General features: G+C 38.7%; 1 protein-coding gene across 6 annotated transcripts in view; it reads right to left on the bottom strand.

Annotated features, from left to right (window-relative positions):
• tmem131l (transmembrane 131 like) overlaps positions 1 to 20,645 on the bottom strand; it is a 29,618-nt gene extending 8,973 nt beyond the window's left edge. For 4 of the 6 annotated variants that reach the window (XM_051384335.1, XM_051384336.1, XM_051384338.1 and 1 more), the window contains exons 1-11: positions 20,452 to 20,645; positions 19,567 to 19,640; positions 15,567 to 15,610; positions 9,013 to 9,084; positions 5,196 to 5,319; positions 4,956 to 5,072; positions 3,250 to 3,354; positions 2,051 to 2,128; positions 776 to 935; positions 258 to 316; positions 67 to 172 (exon numbers count right to left, since the gene is read on the bottom strand). In XM_051384335.1, the coding sequence (XP_051240295.1) occupies positions 67 to 172; positions 258 to 316; positions 776 to 935; positions 2,051 to 2,128; positions 3,250 to 3,354; positions 4,956 to 5,072; positions 5,196 to 5,319; positions 9,013 to 9,084; positions 15,567 to 15,610; positions 19,567 to 19,640; positions 20,452 to 20,575 (1,063 nt within the window). In that variant the 5' untranslated portion in view covers positions 20,576 to 20,645. Of the gene's footprint in view, positions 1 to 66; positions 173 to 257; positions 317 to 775; positions 936 to 2,050; positions 2,129 to 3,249; positions 3,355 to 4,955; positions 5,073 to 5,195; positions 5,320 to 9,012; positions 9,085 to 15,566; positions 15,611 to 19,566; positions 19,641 to 20,451 lie in introns of those variants that run through there. The other 2 variants (XM_051384332.1, XM_051384333.1) reach the window with 1 other exon arrangement.
• Positions 20,646 to 21,553: the final 908 nt, after the last annotated feature.

Genomic DNA, 21,553 nt, shown 5'->3' with positions numbered 1-21,553 from the left:
TCAAATGCAATTGCACAAGATTATATGAAATGAGAAGAAACGATCTGAACTGAAATTAATTTTCACCTCTGCAGGCAAGTGTAGCCACTTCAGAGAAGTTTTTTGCTTCTGGTCTCAGAAGAACCTGATTAAATTCCAGGCTGGCCTCCACTTTTGATAGCACCTGCATGTCCTGGGGAGATAAATCATCTCGTCAAAGCCTCTAAATTGCTACCTATAATTCCCATGATATAGCAAAACAAAGAAAAACACCTCACCTTTACATAGAGCTTCATGCCTCCAGAATTTAACATATAAACTCCTATTTTTGGTTCCCCTGTAGAAGAGAAAATCAGACAAATAAAACCAGTGTCCATACAGTATACCATAGTAAACGTATGGATAGATTTACAGTTAGGTGATCCTGATGGATATACAAATCTACATGTTCTGATATGGAAAGGTCTGCCCTACATTCTTTATATGTCATTAAGAGAACCTGCTGAAACCTGCATGCTGAGGAAGAGACAGATTTCTTGAGTAAAGCTTCATTAAGTCTACCTCTAGACTCAAAATGTAAACATGATTTCAAACATTTCAACTTTTGCTGAGGTAATTTAAGCAGAGGCAGAAGATGCAGAAGTACACTTGCGTGAAGTTAGATGTTTCTCTTTCTTTCCACACCATAGTATAATCATCATAAAGGACAATCAGAATTAAGCTGTTTGGTCTCTTTAAGGGATGCTGTGCAACACTTTCACATTCACACAGCTTCAGACAGGTCAAACAAACCCACCTACTGCAGCCTGTCCAGCACTGGGGGCCACCAGCAGCACCAAAATGTGCTCAATGACGTAAGGCTTGAGCTTGTCCAGGTCAGCGGGCCGGTCACCACGCGCCGACAGATTAATCTGCAGACTGAGGCGCTCCTCACTCTGGAGGCAGGACCCTTGGGACTGGACAGGAAAGGCATACCAGTCACGCACCAAGCAGAAGGAGAAGCATGAGAACAATGAGGAGTAATTCAAGAGATAAGAAATTCAGTAAATAGGAACAGACATGAACTGAGATAAAAAAAAAAGGCAAATAAACAAAAAATGGCAATTTGGATGTTAAGACACAAAGAATGTATACATTTTACAAACGAACAAGTTGTCGAAGCAACAGTGTAAATAAAACAAATTGTTTTGGAATAGTGCGAGTTATTTACCCTGCTGTGACAGACAGAAACAAGCAGGCAGTAACCCACTACTAACCCCCCACCCTGTGACTAGCATTTGATTGAAGCTGACAAATCAGTACTGGGAGAGTGCAAATCTCACTGCAAACCAGGGCGTGTCTCAGAGGGTGAATCAGCACTTGACGACCCGCAGACAGAACCCCTGGCTTAGTGCCACGGAAGCTCAAGGATGCAATAGCAAACCTAATCCCTTGAAACCAAGGCTACTGCTAACTTCCTGTAAGGCTCATTTAATCTGTGAGCAGCATCGACGCTATCCAAAGGGCAGTTCTCGATTTTGTTAGCAAAGAACTGAGGAACAGGTGTTGATCTCAGATTACTAGCCGAAGGTCACAGCTGGGACACGCATGCAAAAGAACGTATTTCAGTTATATAGTTATAATTATAACGACATAGTTAGCTTGTCTGCAGCCACCTCTTGCATCATGTGTATTGCGCCACATGAGCACTGGGAGCAACGCGTCAATTATAGAATCTCTTGAGAAAGCAATTAAAATTCTGGCAAGAGACCTCACCCTGCTCTGGGGTTGTGGAGAAAACAGAAGGTGCTCAGATGACGAGCCAGGCTGTCTGTTTGAGCAGAAGGCCAGCTACTCTAAAACTTAGGGAGAGTGGGAGTGATGAGAGCAGTCAGAAAGACTCACAAAGTAGAAACAAACTAAAAACAGTGTATGTTTAGTCTATCTCATACCCTCCCTTCTAAAGCTTTCACGTTTCATTCATACAAAATAATAACATTTGATTATGATGTTACAAGTTGTTTGTAAGCAAATCATGATCAAATATGCAACAAGTGCAAAAGGGATCTTTAAATAAATGGGAGGTAAGTACCTGAGGATTGTTGAACAAACTCTTCGGTAAGCTGCCCTCCAGGAGTAGACCCAGTATAGTGATGTTGGAAGCATCTTCCTGCAGGACAAACAGCATGACAGGCCATGTAATCAGGGGTTAAAAAAAAACAAGAGTACATAGAAACATCAGCAAGGTGTTGGGTGCTCATCTTTTTTATTTTATATACAAGGCCTTCAATGATCAACGGCTAGTACAATGTCACACTTGACTGAACTCTAGTGGTGCTTGCCATGCACTGCACATTATAGTAATTCAATACTTCAAGAGAACAGCTTTGGTTAATTATGTCCCTTATTGAGCCAATTAAAAAGAGCAGAATAATTACTACACTTACAGGTCTGCAAACACAGACAGCTGAACACTCTTCGGTTTTAAACTCCAGCAATCTTTAAACATAGTTTTAATATAGTTTAAATACTGTCAAATGTATTCATTTAGCACATTTAAAAACAGTTGGATTTGTGTTGCAGTGCTGTACAAATAAAAGTGAACTGTACAACAGCAAATAAAATGACGGTAGCAAAAGGTGGACATAAGAAAGAAAAAGGAGAAATGAATTTGTAGTGTACCTATTGATAATGAATCCTACGAGGAGGTATACTGAATACGTGGATAACCATATGTTGAAACGGTGAGCTTGCTCAGAGGACAAAAGGCTGCATTCAACATAAGCAGCAGTCTGAGTGATTATGAGAGCCGAAGTCTCTCTGCACTTGGCCAAGCTGACATTTTGCAACTGCCACCCCACTTCCTGTTGTGGAGGCGAGCGCATAGCTGCTCACACTTTCAATGCTTTGGCTCGCTTCTAAAACCGTGCACTAATTTGTCATTGGTTTTCGTGTTTTTTCATGGCTTTCAAACGTGTGTTAAAATGAATGATTGTACAAAGCTTGTATAATTTCAAATGGTGTGTTTGTGGTTATACACAACAAGCAAACGGTCGCACTTTTAAGCAAGAAAAAAAAGTGATTGTTTGGTGACGTCCTTCGTGCTGACTGCGCACACATTCAGTAATTTCATGACAGCAAGAGCTTGTCAGGGTATATCACAAAGCCTCTGTGTGTATGTATATGGCTGGCTGTTTATCAGGCAGGAAAGGGGAAATCAGCTGTTTCCAATGATGAACTGTTACAAACTACTATGCATGGCCTGCACAAACCAGACATTTAAATACATACCTGAGTTTGGGTCAGCTTAATGCTCTGGATGTGAGGGAATATGAGCAGACTATCCTTTCTTTGGACAGACTTTAATGAACCCTGGTGAACTCCCACACCAAATACCTGGAAAAGGAACAGTTAATATTTAGAAGGATTCTCAACACACCACGTGCATTTTATTAAGGCCAGGCAGTGAACAAGCACACAAAGGGAGTAGTGTCATTTAGTGGACCTGGGCTGAACTTCTGCTGCAGTTTGTAACATGGTAGCGGATGTTTTGTGGATTATGAATAAAGAAAAAGAAGATAAATTGCCAATAATGGATGTAGCATTTTCCAAACAAACATTATATCGAACTGTCATCCACCTTCCTTTTGGTGAAAAAAACAAAAACAAAGTTGCAAACAATATTTTGCAGGTTAAAGAGGACTTCCAATGCTACAGGGGACCAGCTTGAGACTGAAAACAAACTACTGACTAAAGATACCAATAAATATTCTGAACACCAAGAAACCTAAATATGAAACTGTACTTCTTCTAACTAGTGGTTGTTTCTTCTTACAGTCGTACTGAGCACCAAAGCCATATAACATAATTTTATGGCAGCATATTTCAATGACTAACACAAATAGTTCACAGGCAAATGTTTGAGAAGAATGTGTCAAAGATTTGTGTCATTGGCCTCACACAAAAACAAGTGGATGACTGAAACATTTAGATGTCTTTGAAGCATGTGAAGGGAGTGGCACTGTTGAGTGTCTGTGAGTCCAAGTGTCTGTGTGTTTGGGTGTGTTTGTCTGCCATTAATAAGCTACATGTGAGAAACACTGTGCTGCAGGTTTAATGTGACAGGGAAACTACCAAACACAACAAAGCTATAATACACATTCTAATGTAGTTGGAGTAAATCCCCATAGGCAATACTTATTTGGTTCCAGGGTGGTTGACTTCCCAGACGAAACATTTTAACTCCTCATGAACATGCGACATGCAATACAGCAGTTTGAAGCATGTGAATGCACATTTCCAGACTGCATTTTTATTATAGTAGTAACAGAGTGAACATAAATGGGTGTACCAAGGTGAAGTAAAAGCATCAAAGCAAACATTTACAATGTCATAACAAAAGCTGTAAGAACAAAAGCTCCACTTGTGTGAAACGGGTGTTTTTTTTGCTTGAGGCAATAGTGAAGTATTGAATAAATAGATTTTAAGTGGAAACAAATAGAACACCACCGTTTCTGTGACATAGATTTTACTTTTCAGCTCCTGATCATACAATATATAGAGAAACGTTTTTTAAAAAGTAAATAAAAAGGACTTTCTATTAGCATAAGCAATATTTTTTTTACTTCCCTTGTTTATGAGCATGTGCATGTGGGATGAAAAGTGAAAACAAACATGGTGGATGCCAGCTATAACTGAGCAGCAGTCTGGTCCTATTTTGGATCGCAATTTTTTTTTAAAGAAAAACAAAGTTTGATAGGAGTTAAACTTGATTTATAAAACTCTTGCCATTCCAAGGGCACATTTTTTGGTAACACAACCAACATGTGAGCATATGTCACTCTACAATCCGGAGATTATCTGGAGATTAAAGCTAAAGGAGAAGGTACACTTGCATTACGGTGCAGGATTTCACTTTTATCCCAACAGAACATGGTCTGAGACTATACATACATACATACATACATACATACAGGAGGTGTATTAATGGAACTGACCTGGTATGACAGCAGCCCATGGGCCGATGTGTTTATAAATAATGTGTTTTCTACATTGCCCTCCTCCGACGGAAGGAAAATTAGTTTAAAAGATGCCTTCCCTCTGGGTGGGATCACCTAGGGACAGAGAGCACACAAGATAAATTACTTCAGAAATTATACAAAGACAAGACACACAACTGAGAAAGGAATTAAAACATGACATTACTACTTGGAAAAATATTGTGCAGCTGAACTTACTCTTCTGTGAAAGAAAGGTATGTAAAAATGCCTGCTGGATGTAAACATTGACAGCAGTGTCACAGGAACTTCCTGGCTGGGGTTGTGTATATATATGGTTTCAGCTCTCGCCAGCCCCAGCGGCCTGCAAAGACAAGACGCAACAGCATCGTAAATAAGACACTCAACGAAACCTTTAACCAGGCAGCTCCACTGTCCGCTGAGAAATGTGGTGCCCACATTTTAAGAGCACCAAATTGTTGACACACAATTTTCTATGAGTTACCTTATTCATGAGGCCTTCGACTAAATTTGATCCTTCTGCTGCTCATTTAACCCATTAGGATTGGAGTGGTTGTGGTGGTTAATGTTAAATTTAGCAAGCAACATTTCTCCATGTCACAGGACCATAAGTTAAAGTTCATATATAAATGCACCAAACAAGAAAATATTGCAATATTACTATGTGTAACACAGAAACTAATGTGAACAAACATCTTAATTCTTTAGGTCACATCTAATATGTAGATCAAAACTAGGAAGATGAAACTTTAATCCACCCTGTGTGTCAGTCTTTACAAATTTAAGATTAGCCTGGTAATTCAGTGAGTGCAGTAAGTCCTGGGAGTCACTGAATAACTAGTGTTTTGCATTCTGTCAATATTGGAAAGCTATGAGAGGATAATCAGCCATTTGCTGCTCTGTAAACAGATGGGTAACAAGTATGAGCTCTTCATGTTTAATCTGAGAAAGGCCAGGGTGTCAGAAGTAAAACCACATATACAAATAAGGAAATAATGATGGCTATGAAAAGGCTTTGGGTTACATGAGCACAGAGATTAGCTCTCTGGGTTTGGCCACTTCTGCTATAATCTATTACAGTGACATGTTACTATTCAACATTGTTTGACTGGTCGCACACCCTAACTAAGGCAACCAAATGAATACCTCTTACCCTACCCTTTCCACAGGCACATCAACTTAATTAAATTATATTTCCAATTCAATTAAAATACTAATCTCTGTTTATAACCTCATGTTCCAATTGCTGTGTTCTCACAAGGGGACTAATATAACAAGGTGATATAAAAATGTGTACCAATATTTATGAAGGGTGTCACACTAACCATATACTGTATGGCTGACTGAGGTGGGATCTGAGATACTTTCATGTGGGCTTAATTACACGTTAACTAGGTCTTAGAGATAATCTTGCAATGTGCATGTATGGCTTAATGTAATGATAGTTTTATTCCTTTGGATATAGTAAGGGTAGTAACAGTAACCTCTACTACTGAAATCCAATCCTGCAGCCCTGCAACAAATACTACAACTTTGATTTTTTTATTGTTCAGTGCCTGAGAGTTTATGTTGTTGTATTGCATTTCATTATATTGTAAAGTTGTTACTGGTTGTGTTTGTGTTCACACTCAATACATAACTTTTTAAAGTGGAATGTACACACATCAGTTTTTTTTTTCTTGCTTTTAACTCTTGTCAGTGAACAAATGATGACAACTTGAATTAAGCTAAAATAAACTACATTGTTATTCTTCAGTCAGTGATTATATTGCTGCACTTTGGAGGCAATTGCCAATAACTTCAAAATACTTGGAAGAATTCTCCCCATACACACTGACAATTGTCAAAATGGTGTCTGAAAATGCTTCATGGACACTGCGGTCACAACATGCAATTGGCAGTGAAGCAGTAGGAACTATTTTTGGAATGTAACAACAAGCTACTAGAAGTCCTATTAGAAGAACTTGTTATTCCAATCTGCCCCTTTAGTCTAATGATCGAATGTTGACCAAGCACTTGTATGTACTCGTCTTGTCTGCAAGGTTTTCTAATATTTGCAATGTTGCTGTCAACTGCTGGGACAGCACATATTTTGTTAGCATGCAGCAGAATCTGATCCGAAAACTTCCAAAAGATATTTAATGACAACAATTTGGCATGTTGGTGCAATGTGTTTCTGTTTTATCTGAGAAGACCAAATGTGCGTCCTCTGATATTTCACGTGTCTTTATCAGCAATGATATCAAGATGCTAAGCTATCACAAGACAATTCTAATCCCATTTTGAAGCTATGCATGTGTGAAATCGGGTTAACAGTCAGTGTGTTGTGTTTTAACAGAGGTGAACACAGTGAAACACCAACAAAGAATTTGCTTGAGGAGGAACCCTGATGTAATTAGTGTGTGATTTTTCATGAATTGTCATGAAATAGTGTAATATAAATAAATATTATTTTACAGTAATTTAACTTGACTATTTATTTTATGTATGGTAGGATGTCATCTTTATTGCACGCCTCATTTCTCTGCAGACAAGATGCAAAACAGCAGCAGTTTTTTTCAGCACATATAGGCTGTAAGTCTATATTGATTCACAATCCACAATCTGGGCGCTCTAGAGTATAATTATTTGACAAGAAGGTACAGAATTTTCTCAAATGTTTCTATCTTTAGTGCAGATTTTAGCTGTAATTCAAGTACTAAACAGAATAAGTCATTTGTTGTAATTTAGGCAGGTGATTTAAGCAGAGTAAAACACTGAAGGGGAAAAATTAAAATAACTTTACCCAAGATAAAGTTGTAATCTGCAACGTATCATTTCTAGATTCTAGACATCTTCATTTGTGATGTTCAGTGAAGCCTCAACTGAAAGTCTTTCACTTCCTGTTTGTTTGTGACAGTCTGTGACTTGTGACTTCACTTTCACTTTAAGCAAATGCAATGCATGCTAAACAGAATATCACCGAGGATATAGAGTAGTCTAATTAAATAGTTTCTACCTTTTTCTTTCCACAGTGTACAGTGTTTTTGATTAATTGTCACACTGCGGCCTAACCACATCAAAATGCAGTCTGCTGCAGATAATGGCTGTAAAATCATCAATAAACACCAGTGAGCCAGACAGTTGAGCACGCTCAAACCTAACAGATAAAATGGTGTGGTTGATCATTTGCTGTTCAGTTTAATTTAGTCAATCAAACTTTGCAGTCATTTCATATCAGTTTATTTTTGTCTTGTTGGGTTACTCAGATCAGCTCAACATTTAGCTTACTTTTTAAAGTTTAATTTAGAATTTAAAATGTATTAATTAAACCGTCATTGTTTTTGCTATGCAAAATAACAAACTTTCTATAGTCACATCTTCAGGATTACTTGTGTAACTGAACTAGGGCTGGGAACCAAACTTTAATACGGTATTGAAAACTAATTTGTCCACTTTGAAATATCAGTTGAGATCAAAACAGGAATATGAGAACAGTGTCCAAACATTTATCCAATACTATTAGGAATTTTGGTCATTTGCCTGCTTTCTGCATTCCAAATGTAAGATACAAAACACTCAAAAATAGATGCTGCTTCTGACTTTCAACAGAAGCAATGCTGACTGCTGTCCAACCACAGCATTACATCTGATATTCTGGCTGTTTTGGGAGCATGGAGGCAAACAGTGATGTTCTTGACCCCTTTGACTGGGGTCAACCCTCTCCAGTATGCATGTAGATGCTGGGAAAGGGAGCTCACTGCCATACTTGGATATCCTGCCTTAAGGTTGAAGGGCCCCTTGCTTTATGAAATCTGCCCTTTCTGTAGCAAACATCACAGCGACAACTCACTTGGCTATGATGCCATCATCTTATTTTAACTCAGGTTAAATTAAGTCGGTGGAGTTTTCCACATCACTCAAGGCCGAGATGACAAAATTAAGTACATTTTGTTACTGGGCGTTTAATAGTTTCATCATACTCAACACGTTATGAATGACATCCATGCTTGTTAAGGCATGTTAAATTAAACTAGGAAGTGAGAGCAGTACTTACTGTGTCCCAAACTCCAGCGCTGGGGGCTGAAAATGCAAGGGCCTCCCATTCTCCCGTGTATATGGAGAGGAGCTGGTGGAGAGAAATAATAAGAGAATATAAAGCCAAAACACAGTACATGAATCAGTTTCACTAAAAGCTTAAAAAACCTAAGATGAAAAACATGGATTGGATATTTAAGAACACCTTAAGACAAGAACATTGTGTCCCTTTTCAACGCAGCATGTGACAGTTCACAGGGATGAATTTACAGTCTGAACTATTATTGCCACAGGCCGCTTCACAAACCACTTATTCCCTGCCTAACAAAGGGACTAGGATCATGCCAGCACAGAAATTAGATGACTATCACACGAAGAGGGGAGGCAAGTGCCCGTGGTCATGGATCATAATCAAATGAAGTCTTTTGCATATGAAAATAATTACACATTTGGCTGAAGGTTGCAACTAGGAAACAAACGTTTTGTTGAATGTGTCAAATGTAGTGCGTTCTAACACGAAAGACTAAGAGGCTTCAGAGGCTGCATCTAGTGGAAAATCTATTATAAAAAAGGCCCCTTTAGCCTCTCTCTAGATTAGATCATGGTCCAAAAGTCTTATTTTCCCTAAATAAGCTGTTGATAAAATTTGTATTCACGTCTAAGATTTTACATCAGGTTGAACCACGACACACCATCTTTTGAAACTGGGCTCATAGATTGAAGATTTCTAACAAAATTTGTATGGCTGTAGTATTATTTTTAATTAGTTATGAATCATATTTAGCACCTGAATGTACTTCCCCCTCAACGGGCCGATATCAATGTCATATAAAAGACTTCCCACTGTAGACCAACATAGCGGGTGCATATAGAATCTATGTTGCTTTGCACAGCATGTGAGCAATGCTGAATTCAAGCGACCAACCATAACTCAGGTTTAAAACAGGAAACTCTTTTCTCTTTCTCTAGAAGTTCTTTTTGGAGATGCACTGTGTTTTTATTGGTGATGATGTGTGTGACATCCTGTGCTAATGAGGGGTGCCTTAAAGCAGGGAAGCAGCAGCGATTTGGGGTTGTGCATGTATGTGTGTGCATGTATGAAAACAAGACTGAACCCAGTTGACAGAAGACTCACACAGCTGCTGACCTACAGAAGCAAGCAAGAGGAAGGACCAAGGCTAAAATGTTGACATAGATCACCCCTTTAAAATACTGGATTGCTATTGATGTAGCATTGATGTGCTTTCACGAGTGCTACACAGGATGCAATAGAGTCTAGTGTGTTATTTAACCCTTACCTGTAGCCACCTATCTTGGCTAAAACAGATCAGAAAAAGACATGCTACCGCCAAATTAAAGAGTAACTTAAGATACAGGAGCATTAATCACACATTAACTAAAACCCCCCAAAAACCTGTCCTGGCATATCTGGCTTTAATCTTTTGTTTGTTGTCTGTATGTTTGTCATTAAAACTAGCTGTGCCTTGGCTTATCATCCTGATTTTTGTTGTTGAAAATGAATTGTTTAATTAACTCATTGATCTCACCTCTTTTAAAACCATGATTTCTTTTGTAAAAACATTAAAACAAGAAGGTCTTATTGTGCAAATTACTAATAGTTGATTACAGTTTACAGCATGAATAAGGAACCATGCAGGTTTTGTGGTGAGATACATGATTGCTGAAACATTGTCCCACTGCTGGGACAACTCATAAAGCAACTAAACTAGAAGGAAGCAGCAATGGGATTTACATGACTGAATGTGGAACAATGAGTCTGTTATTACAAAAACACCAGAACTCCCTGTCAAACTGCTTTAACGTCTCATTCTAAAAAAGGAACAAAGACATGCAAGCATTTTTTCTGTTCACTAACAATGATAATTTGTGATTGAATATTGTGCTGAAAGACTTTGGGGAAAAATGTCCAACAAAAATAACAAGACCTTTCAATGCTAAAGTAGTCTGCTCTCTGCCAAGATTAAAGAGGCTCATGTCCAAAGCATGCCCAATATTTTACATATGTCATTTATATTACAGGGCAGTGCTGTATGGACTTCCAGTGGTGAACATGCATACACAACATGGACAAGTACAATACACAAGGTTATATAATCAATGCAAATGTTAGGAAATGTTCTGAGTGGAAATTTCCTGTTAAGGCTGCAATCTAATATGCCAATCTCATTTAAAATGCTGTAGCGGCTCTCCACCCTCTTTCCTATAAACATTCCTACATATAATTACCTGTTTGTATAAATGTATAGACTACAGCTTAATAGAAGCCAATGCAAATGTAACTGCTTTCTAGCATGGCTATTTCTTGTAAAAACAAAATACGTCACCATCAAGAGCAACTTTAGTACTGCTGAGGCCAGCTTGATGTGACGTTGTGCAGGATATCAGACTGATCTCAGGTCAATCTGTTGACAGTGTGGACAGTCACAGTTTACAGGAAGGTCAGGGTGGTGTAAAGACATGTATCTTGTTTTGATAAGTGCAGCTAGTGTTTCTAGTCTACTTCTGCGAGACAAATTGCAAGCTTTACATACTGAACTGTTGAAAAATTGTATGCATCAAGCATTATTAATTCTGTATGAAGAGAACTAATGGTGCTGTAGCTTTCAGGGAAGAGTCTTTACAGCAGAGGAAAGCTAAAAATGGTTTGCAAATGTTTGCTGGTTGTATTTTATTTTACATCGAAATCCACATACATAGATAACTTGCCACCTGTGCCAAAATGTTCTACTGACATGTATTACTTATTGAGCAGCCGCTCTACATATGTAGTCAGCTGAAAAGGAAGCAAAAAGGGGGCCATTGCTGAGAAAACGGAAATGAAAAGGGCACTGAAAAAAACGAAAACCCCCAAGCAATCCTTTATCTTCCTTCTGCTATGGCCAATCAATAGGTGCTGATTTTTGGCCCAATAAGCATCAAGATAGCAAAGACAAACAGACACGATCTGCTCAGTCTTCATGTAAACCAACAGTTTACTTCAGGCTAAACTGAACTGTAATAATCCACAACTGGTAAGGGGGGCTTGCAACACACAACAATGTACACACAAAGACATCCACTAACTGCAAGAGCCATTTTCCTTTGCAGATACTGCTGTAATGATGATAGAGGTAATGAAAAACTTGAACGCAACTTGGTAGAATAGAAATGGCAGGAACTGTGAAAATAAGCACCCCCACGTCCAAAAAACATAAAATCAAATTTTCAGTGTAAACAAAACCTGATTAACACACACAGATCAAACAAACATTTGTACTGTAGTACTGTATGTCATTTGCATGTTTGAGAAGGATGCACTTTTTGCTCTTGCGCTTGCTTTCAAAAGCAACTGCCAAATGAATGAATACTGAGGTCTATATGGTCACAGTGTACATCCTAGTCGAGAGGTCACAGAGTGAACCAGATGCACAAACAGAAGCACAAGTAAAACAAAAACAAAATCCCTTCACTCGCCTTTTTATTTTATGACACTAATGAGATAGAGCCACACTGCTGTCAAACAGTTGACATTATTTGCAGGCAGATGTCACCAACAATAAGTTTCAGTCTATTATAATTCACACACACCTACTCTTTCAACCATTTATAGCTATTCAACCACTTGCTTTTAAGGACTGAACTGTCACACTGCCTCATGGTTTACCACCCATATATCTTTCTCCCTGCTGTAGATTTAGCTCATGATGACAAATGCCAATACTTTAACACACAGAGCAACAAATAAACTGGCAGTGGAGTTTGACTTGATAAGAAGGACACTGTCTCCTATTACATAACAAGTGTGTGTCTTTCCCATGCTCTCTGCAGTTCTAATTGTTTATTAATTCATAACTTGTCCAACAGCATAACTTCAAAGGGTGTCAGTCACAGCAGAAAAGCTGCTTATGAGAGGTCAAATGTTAAGGTGAAATGAGTTTGTCTGCAGTTGTGTGACGGTAGACAGTTCATAAATATCAAGTATTGTTGTTGAAATCTAAAGTCAGCAGTTTCAACATTACACTGAATTGCCACTTATCTGATTAATTAAAAACTGATTATTATTATGACAGTTGTAAAAGAAAATATGTATGAAAGAACTACCTAATTAAAATGTACATATTGTTACAGTTAATTAGCTTCAATATTTATAATCCATATTCAGTGTTAAAATGTAAAGTGGAAAATGTGCTGCACTCTCTGTAATGGTTAGTAGTCTCAGGTTCCTATGTACTTCCTTAAAAGGTGGAGGAGGGCATTTACTTAGTAATGTATTAGAAACATTGCATTTTCTCTGAATTCAACAGCAGCTGCCCCTAAAGAAAACCTCAGCCTCTCAACAAGTGTTCCACTGAGCTGTAGTCCAAGGGTTCTGTCCACTGCCACAGTACAAAAATAACAAGTTATGTTTGGTGCTATTTGATCCCCTGGATCTAACTCAAATAAAGTCAATGTTAGCAGTGACCTCAACCCTGCTCCAGGGGAAAGGTTAGGACCAGTCGAGAGTTTAGGTCACAGGTGTTTGCAGGAGATCAGGAAAAAATAAGAGTAACATTTGAATTAAAGCCACACGGCACAGAAATACTTGTGCCACGGTATAGAGTAGGTGTCAGGAAGATATTTTTTAAATTAACAGACTAAAAGGAGCAGGCATGATTGTGGTGGAGTAGAAAGAACTTAAGAGACAAGGCGAGAGCTAAGACATTTTGACAGAACACTGTGGACTCTGAAAGAGATATCATTAACCTCTGTATCAGCAGCCTGTTTTGCTCTTTAGGCTGGGAGAGAGTGTTGGCAAGCCTGCCAAGTGTCTGATAACCCAGACACGAGAGGCCTCAAAGCCCACAACTCTGGAGGTCCAGAGGTCAACTAGCACTACGAAGCTTCTTTGCCTGTAATCTCCCTGGATTTAAAAATAGCCATATTCCCACACTGTTCAGCAACAGTTGTCTGCATGTAAACCAGATGAACAAAGTTGGGGGACTCACTAGACTAGACTGAGAAAGGTCAAAATCGAAGCAGCAAAGGCCCAGATATGGGTAGTCCCATGGATCTAGAGTCTTATAATGCAAATCTGATAGCACATTTCCAATAGACTCACCCTGGCTGGTACCACAACTTTTAAACTCCACAATCGTAGAGGGTTTCTGTTGTAAATTTTAAGTCTCCACTTCCAAGTTCAGATAACTAACCCTGATGACACCATGGTGATGTCCTTCGAGCCTCAACGACTAAGCCAACCGTTAAGTGTAAAATGGTGGCATACTTTTACTACAAGAATTGTATATATTGCAATATCAAACAGTGCCGTAGCATTTTTAAAAGCACTATTTAGTCCAAGATTATTTAATGTTTGGGCCAGCCCCTACATACAGTTACAGGATATGCCACTTTTTCCAAGGCTGCTTTAGCCAAACTCTTCTCTGAATTCGCACCTTAAACTAATTTGATCATATTAGCCAAAGCTGTGTGATACGGTCATGTTGGTTGATGCAATAACTCAGGAATAAGGTACCGTTAATCTCATGTAGAGGAATACAAACATGTTACAGAGACAAGTCAATCAAACTGCACAGGATTTGTTATGTTACAAACTTCTAAGCAAGGAACACTTGAGTGTGGAGATCATACTTAGCCAGTTTAGATATATAACCGGCTGGGGTCTTTACATTACTGGCATTGCCTCACTAGAAACACAAACAAGGAGCAAAAGCAAGGACAAATGTATTCAACATCAGTAAGAGGGATAAACACAACTAAAGATTGCTCTGTGATAATACCATAAATTGTTGATATTTCCCTGCAAACATCTATTTTGCTGAACATTTTTCTGCAGGAACAAAAAACAGCTGGGAAAGACAGACCTCCCCTCCTTTTTCTTTCAAGGAGTTCTAAAATTAGTCAGGAATTTGGTTCTGTGCCTCTCTAACACACACCCCCAAACTCTCTCTGTCACACACCTCCTCACTCACCAACATAAACAACATAGCCTGCATACAGGGGAGGACTTTTAAAAGCCTCTTCAGAAGCCTTCAATACTATTAAACTGAAACCACACCATGTCATTCGTCTGTGTGAATACAAAAATATGTCACTGCACAGATACAGTTTAATTCTGCATATTAAATTAACCATTTAACAGAGCAATACGATCATTTGTAGGCTGTTAAATGTGTTTGCATGAAACGGAGCACTTTTTTTTGCAGAGGTAGGCTTGTTTTTCCATTGAGCTGTTCACAAACCAAACCCACGCCACAGCCCCGCTTTCATTCGGTGTCTTACAGTATAATTCTAGTCTCCACTATGCAGGAGAAAACACTTCAGTATGATGCAATCTGGTTTGGGGTTTGTTAGTAATTATGTGGCTTGGTGGAAAGTCTCTCCCCATTTCCAAGTGCCACTCATGAACAGGTGGAAACCTGGAAATCTGGAAATATTCTTTAAAATTGCTGATTGTATGTGTGACTTATTCAGGCTGATGTTTGAGCCAGCATAAGTACATTACAAATGTGTGAAAAAAAAAAAAGCCACAGAAAGGGTTTCAGTTTTATGCTGTTTAAACTAAAAAAAGCTTACCCGTCTTCCAACGGAAGACCGTCTTTTCTTCGTTCCTTCTCCACCTGAAAATAAAGAAAAATATACTTTAGTTAATATGGTCAAAACAGCAAACTACAACCCATTTATTTTACATTTCCACTGTGGCCTAGAAACAACCATATGAGGAAGGCTACGTGGGATGTAAATCTACTTGTATGCCAAACAGACTTCTGGCTACTATGATGATTTTCATAAACAAGGTTTGATCATGCACATTGATACGCCACCAACTACTCTGATACGTTGCAGTATGCATCTGTATTTTATTTCGTGAAATGTCAATGGTTTTATTTTGCATAAAATATGATTTCACTGTAAATAAACCAGGAAATCCAAGCAGAAAGCTGGAATAGCCTTGGGAAACTAAAACTGGCATCACATCTTTTCCACCCTGACTCCGAGGGTTAGACAGCAGGCAGCAATTTCTGCCAGTGCTGGCAGAGTATACTGTAGTTCTTACAATACAACAATGAACATCCAGTTTGTTGTCCTCTACATGTGCTCACACTGTGCATGCAGGGTTACTGAATGAATACAGCGTTTGTGAAGAAATGACAATACTAAGTAATTTGTAATACGGTTACAATTTGTTATAATGTTGTTATGTTCGATTAAGTTGTTATGACATTGGTGAAATTGGGTTTTTCATTTATCTTGGAGAGGTGCTTTGTACACTGTACACAGTATCTTCTACATACTATATTTGGAGTATACTTTTTTATTCATTAGTTATTGATATAGTTTTGCGTTAGTTATGAACAGAAAATCTGACAGTATTAATAAAATATCTATACACCATCACCTAATTTCAATGCTCTGCTTACAGTGGATGAAGATGTAATTTATCATAACAAAGTCCCTCCATTTTTCTTACTCTTACTTTGTTCCAGAGTACAAAAGGCTCCTTCCAGATATTCACACAATCAGCACAAATCACGTAAACTTGAATTATTGGGAAAATCAAATTACGCTCAACCATGTGCACACTTCAACCTATTGCCTAACCAGATTACACTGTGCATGTCAACATGTCCTGAGTTTTGTTAAGTTAATTCTACTTGAAAGCAAAACTGACCAGCAGTGCACTTGGTAGGTCATTGGTGACGATCTAATTATGGTCACAATGACGGCGTTTGGGATCAAACCCTGATTTGTGTGATAATGGTGTGTAGTCTTCTCATTTTCTCAGATAATCAAGTCCAGTCTGCAAAATGAGGCTCTGTTCGGCAATTACTTGAGGACACAGCAGAACATTTCGAAATACACAAGCCAGCAATACTGCAGGAAATCCTAAACACTGAACATGCACAAAGCGCGTACATTTTAATGAAACACACAACACAACAGCTCAAACACTGTTAACTACAGTGTCATAGGTTGTGCCCACCATGCATGGCCTACGGAGATAAGCTTTGGTCTCTTCAAACACAGAACATACAGTTTCCATAGGAACAATCTGGGGCCTAATGGATACATCATGGCTTCATGATGGCTGTCTTTAACACTACCATGAATCCTGATCTGTTAGACATATTTTCTCTCTTCTGCAAACTACTCTAGTTAAGTACCGAGCAAAACACATACCTTTAGGAACGTACTGTTACAATGACGCCTTTAAAAGCACAACATCAGATGTCTCTACTGTAACCTGAACATAGGCAGAGATATATGACAGTATATACTGTGAGACTATTAGAATTTGTCAACAAGCAAATGTTATAGAATATGTTTCTACAGAGGTAGCGAGCAACTACCCTTTAAATGTCTTTGCAGGCAAGAGTGGGACTGGTTTATAGCTAAATTGGATTTACAGGATGTTTAAAAGGATCTTTTGATCAGTGCGATAAGGCATCATGATTTATCGGGTATTTCATTTAAAGACAAGCCAGAAAAAGATAGTACTATCTATATGTGTTTTCTTTCAATGGTTTCTGCAGTTTCTCAAGTAAATTTTAAAGATAATGTACTTAATCATATATACTTCAACATAAAATGTAATATACTGATTCTATCATTGTTCTGTATTGTTCATCCATTGTCTTAATGTGGAAAAAGTTACAGGTTGCAGCTTAAATATTTCAATTGATGCATCCATGTTTTATTCTATATTATATCCTACAATGCACCCAGCACCTTTGAAGCCGAGTAAGTTAATGGCTCAAATGATTGAGACAAAACTGATTTTCCAGCTGATTAAGCACAACAATGACACATTCTGTTGCTGCTCGTTTCAGCAGGTGAGCCATTAAAAACAAAAGGAATATTCAAAGCGGAGCAGCACAATTTGTAAATGAATTGGATTCTAGTTGCAGGGATTTTAAGATGAATGCAGGGATCTTAAACATTTAATGAAAAGGGTCTGTTTACAAAACAGACAACTCAAACAGGTAGATAAAAGAGAGGGAAAACCTTCAGTGGGGGGGCTGTAAGCCACCTATTTAGACCAGCAGCCAAGATAAACATATGATCCCTACTTAAATACAAAACACAAGTCAATGTTCACAAAATAAGTAAGAGGCATTAGACGAAGAACACAACAATTACAAGTCTATGCACACACTACCGGCTCAGTTATGATTTCTGCAGCCTACATTTTTATATCTGATTTAATTTGTACTATGCATCATGGCACATGACACTATATCTCCTGCATCACCACTTCAGCGTGCCTGCAAGCAACACACAATATGCTTCTTAACCAGCTGACCACCAGCAGCACTTCAATATAGAAGAAAGACAACCATGTCATGCTCTATTTCACATGGGCCATGTAACTGAGACAGTCCCTCCATTCACCGCTGCCTATCTAAACATGACACCTAACAATGGCAACAATTCTGCCATCTGCCAAATTGGTCCGCAAGGTAGGGATGAGTGGAAAAAAACATGTCCAAACACTGACACAGCCCCCACCCTCCCCCCTTCTTTAAACTATCCTAAATTTTAACTAAGAATTATCTTCAAAGTTGCATCAACTCCTCCTCTGTTATCTTTGGTCCGGGCACGTCAGTGGTAATTACTGCAGCATACAGATTGCAAAATAAGCGTTTTAAACAAACACAGCAACAAACTCAATCAACCATTAATTTTTGTGAAAGGCAAAACCTGTTTTTATTTATTTACTACATGTCTCACAAAAAGCAAACCTTCCTTCCTTGAAAAACAAACATACTTTTACTTAATGTTGTTGATTGTTGTTACTTAAACTGTGTGTGTTATCTTTTTTTTAAAACTTATTTTCAAGGCAACCAACACAATCTGTTGACAGAGAGCTGCTGAAGGTGCCACACCCCCCTCAGGTAACATGACAGTCAGCTGGTGACCTCATGACAGGTTATCAGTAAACACTGAACTCCTGCCATTTGTGCTCCTATTGCCCCATAACTACATAAATATCACACACACGCCTGCTTGAAAATACAACACAGATCCTCCAAATTTTTTTTAAATAGAATAAAAAAAATCCTGCACAACAACATAACATAAAAAAACAACAGAAACAGGAAACAACTGCAAAATAGTAAGAATGAAGAGACTGCCTCATTCCTAACGTGGTCTCAGTGTGTACTACAGACTCCACTCCAAAATGGACATTATGTACAAAAGAAAATAAGGAGGAGCCACATGGCAGGTGGCCTCCCGCTCTGGTTTCATTTCAGTATTTTAACTATTGATACCAGCTAGAAAACTACAAAATGTGCACAGTAGTATGGCAGCAAAGCCGTGTGTGGTCACTGGTATTTTCTCCTCACAAATCAACACATGAATATGCACAACTCAACTAGTTGCAAAGTAGGAGTCAGAACACAATGGGGACGCAGTAACCACACACGTGCTCATGCATCTGGGCTGCATTTGAAAAGCTGTTGTTGGGGAGGGTGAGTGTGTGTGTGTGTGTGTGTGTGTGTGTGTGTGTGTGATCATACTCCTCCATACACAACAAAAACACACACCCAAGAAAAAAAAAGATAATGATTACCTGAAGTGGGACTAATGGGTCTGCATCCTCTGGTTGCCAGACTTCGACCACGCTGGTGGACATCTGACTCAGAGCTTTGTGGGAGCAAACAAACAAATAAAATAAATAAATTACATTAACAGTGAGATGTTAGGGTTGGAAATAGGGCAAAAAAAAAAAAAAAATCGATTTGAAATGCACCCGATTGAAGCAGTCGACATTATTTAACCTGCAAAAAACAACCAACCTACCATTACTATCACTGGTTATTACAAATGAATAGACTGAAAGCGGTGTGACAATCACACAGACAAGTGAGGAAATGAGTTCGCCTCGGCAAGCTGACAAAGGCTGTGTGCTAGCTGCCTGGTTAGCAGGACGGTTAGCTCGGTGGCTAACGAACTTGGAAAACATCCTCTCCTGCTAACTGCAGCACTCACTGGCTTGTAGAGCCGCGTAGGGTTACTTTACGACATTTTCTAGCTTTATCACAGTGACAACAGAAGCCGTTAAGTCTCCCCTTCTTCCTCCTTTTTTTTTTTTTTTTTAAGTCCCGATAATGTGTTACTTCCTTGCCTGAACAAGTTATCGTTACCCGACAGCACAGGGGGGAACTGGGGGAGCTAGCATGAACTAGCAAGGCTGACAAAACACTAGCTACAACCGTTTTCCGTTGGTTAAAAATAAATAAAAATAAAAAGCTTAAGCAGCTACTTGTAGATTTATTCATTCTTTTTTTTTTGTATGTGTGTGTGTGTGTGCCCATTTTTTTTATTTTACATTACAATCTGAACAGTTTAGCTTACAACCCTATTTTTCCTGTCTGCTGTCAAGTCTTAAGCTAACTTAACGGTCGCGTTATATTAACACCGGGGAAAAAAAAAAAAATTAAAGGTGCGGACAAACCTTGCAGCTGTGCCCCTCCGTGCTGTACGCAGGGTAAAAGTAATTGTAGTATTCCGAGTAGTATATTGATCCACGTTTTCCTGTGACAGTGGCTGCCTTGTTGGAAGTCCTGTAGCCCCGCCATGCTGCCCTCTCAGCTAGCAGCCTACCGTGTGTTGCGCTGCGTTGGTCTTTCTCTCCCTCACCGAGCAGCACCAGCGGCGGCGGCGGCACCAGCAGCAGCAGCTCCCTCCCTCTCCAGTCGGTCCCTCCCCCGCCTCCTCATGCACACTGTGCGGTGCGGACAGACACCAGGGTCACTTACAACAAGGGGTGTTGTTTTGTTGATGTTGCTGAAGGTGAAACGAACAACACAAATAATAACAACATGCTTTGTTTAATGTATCCTACAGTGGTGGGATGTATTGTGCTTAAAGGGCAAATAGATAGAGGTATTTATACTTTTATCATTTAGTAAAACCCTTGTTTAAGTGACAGCATCATTTATGGATATTTCATATTATATTCAAATAGTGAACACAATACCTGCAATAGCTTTGTGTAAAACAAGTGACCATTTTATTATTTCCTGTATAGGGAGATTTTTTTAATACAATTTTCTGTCTGTATTATGTATTTTCTTTATTATCATCATCAATCAGAATAGGCTTAATAGGCTTCAGGTTTTTTGACATATTCAGTGTTTCCTTGTCCCTGACACTTGGCAATTGTTCTATTAGACAATTTCCTTTTCTTCACAGAAGTAAACTAAATGCTGAGATACAAGAATCTAAAATCAAGAAGGCCTTGTGACTCCCTTATGAAGCTTTGGTGACTCCTAATGGGGGTCCGGACCCCCAGGCTGGGAACCACTGACTTAGGAGTATTTCCTTAACTAACTTTCCTTACTTAACTACATTTATTTGACAGCTATAGTTACTGGGTTTTACATACAAACATATGACCATATGATTTATAAACTATGATGCACTGTTACAACAATGTATAAAATAGTTAAAATTATCTCCACCTCAAACAACTACAACATTGAAATGCTACTTAAACATGAATACACAAGTATATTAGATAGTATAACACTCCAAGGGGCATCATGCATACTTTT

The sequence above is a fragment of the Dicentrarchus labrax genome, unplaced genomic scaffold (genome assembly GCF_905237075.1).
Source record: "Dicentrarchus labrax unplaced genomic scaffold, dlabrax2021, whole genome shotgun sequence".
Taxonomy (NCBI): Eukaryota; Metazoa; Chordata; class Actinopteri; family Moronidae; genus Dicentrarchus; species Dicentrarchus labrax.
This window is presented reverse-complemented; position numbering and strand designations above follow the sequence as displayed.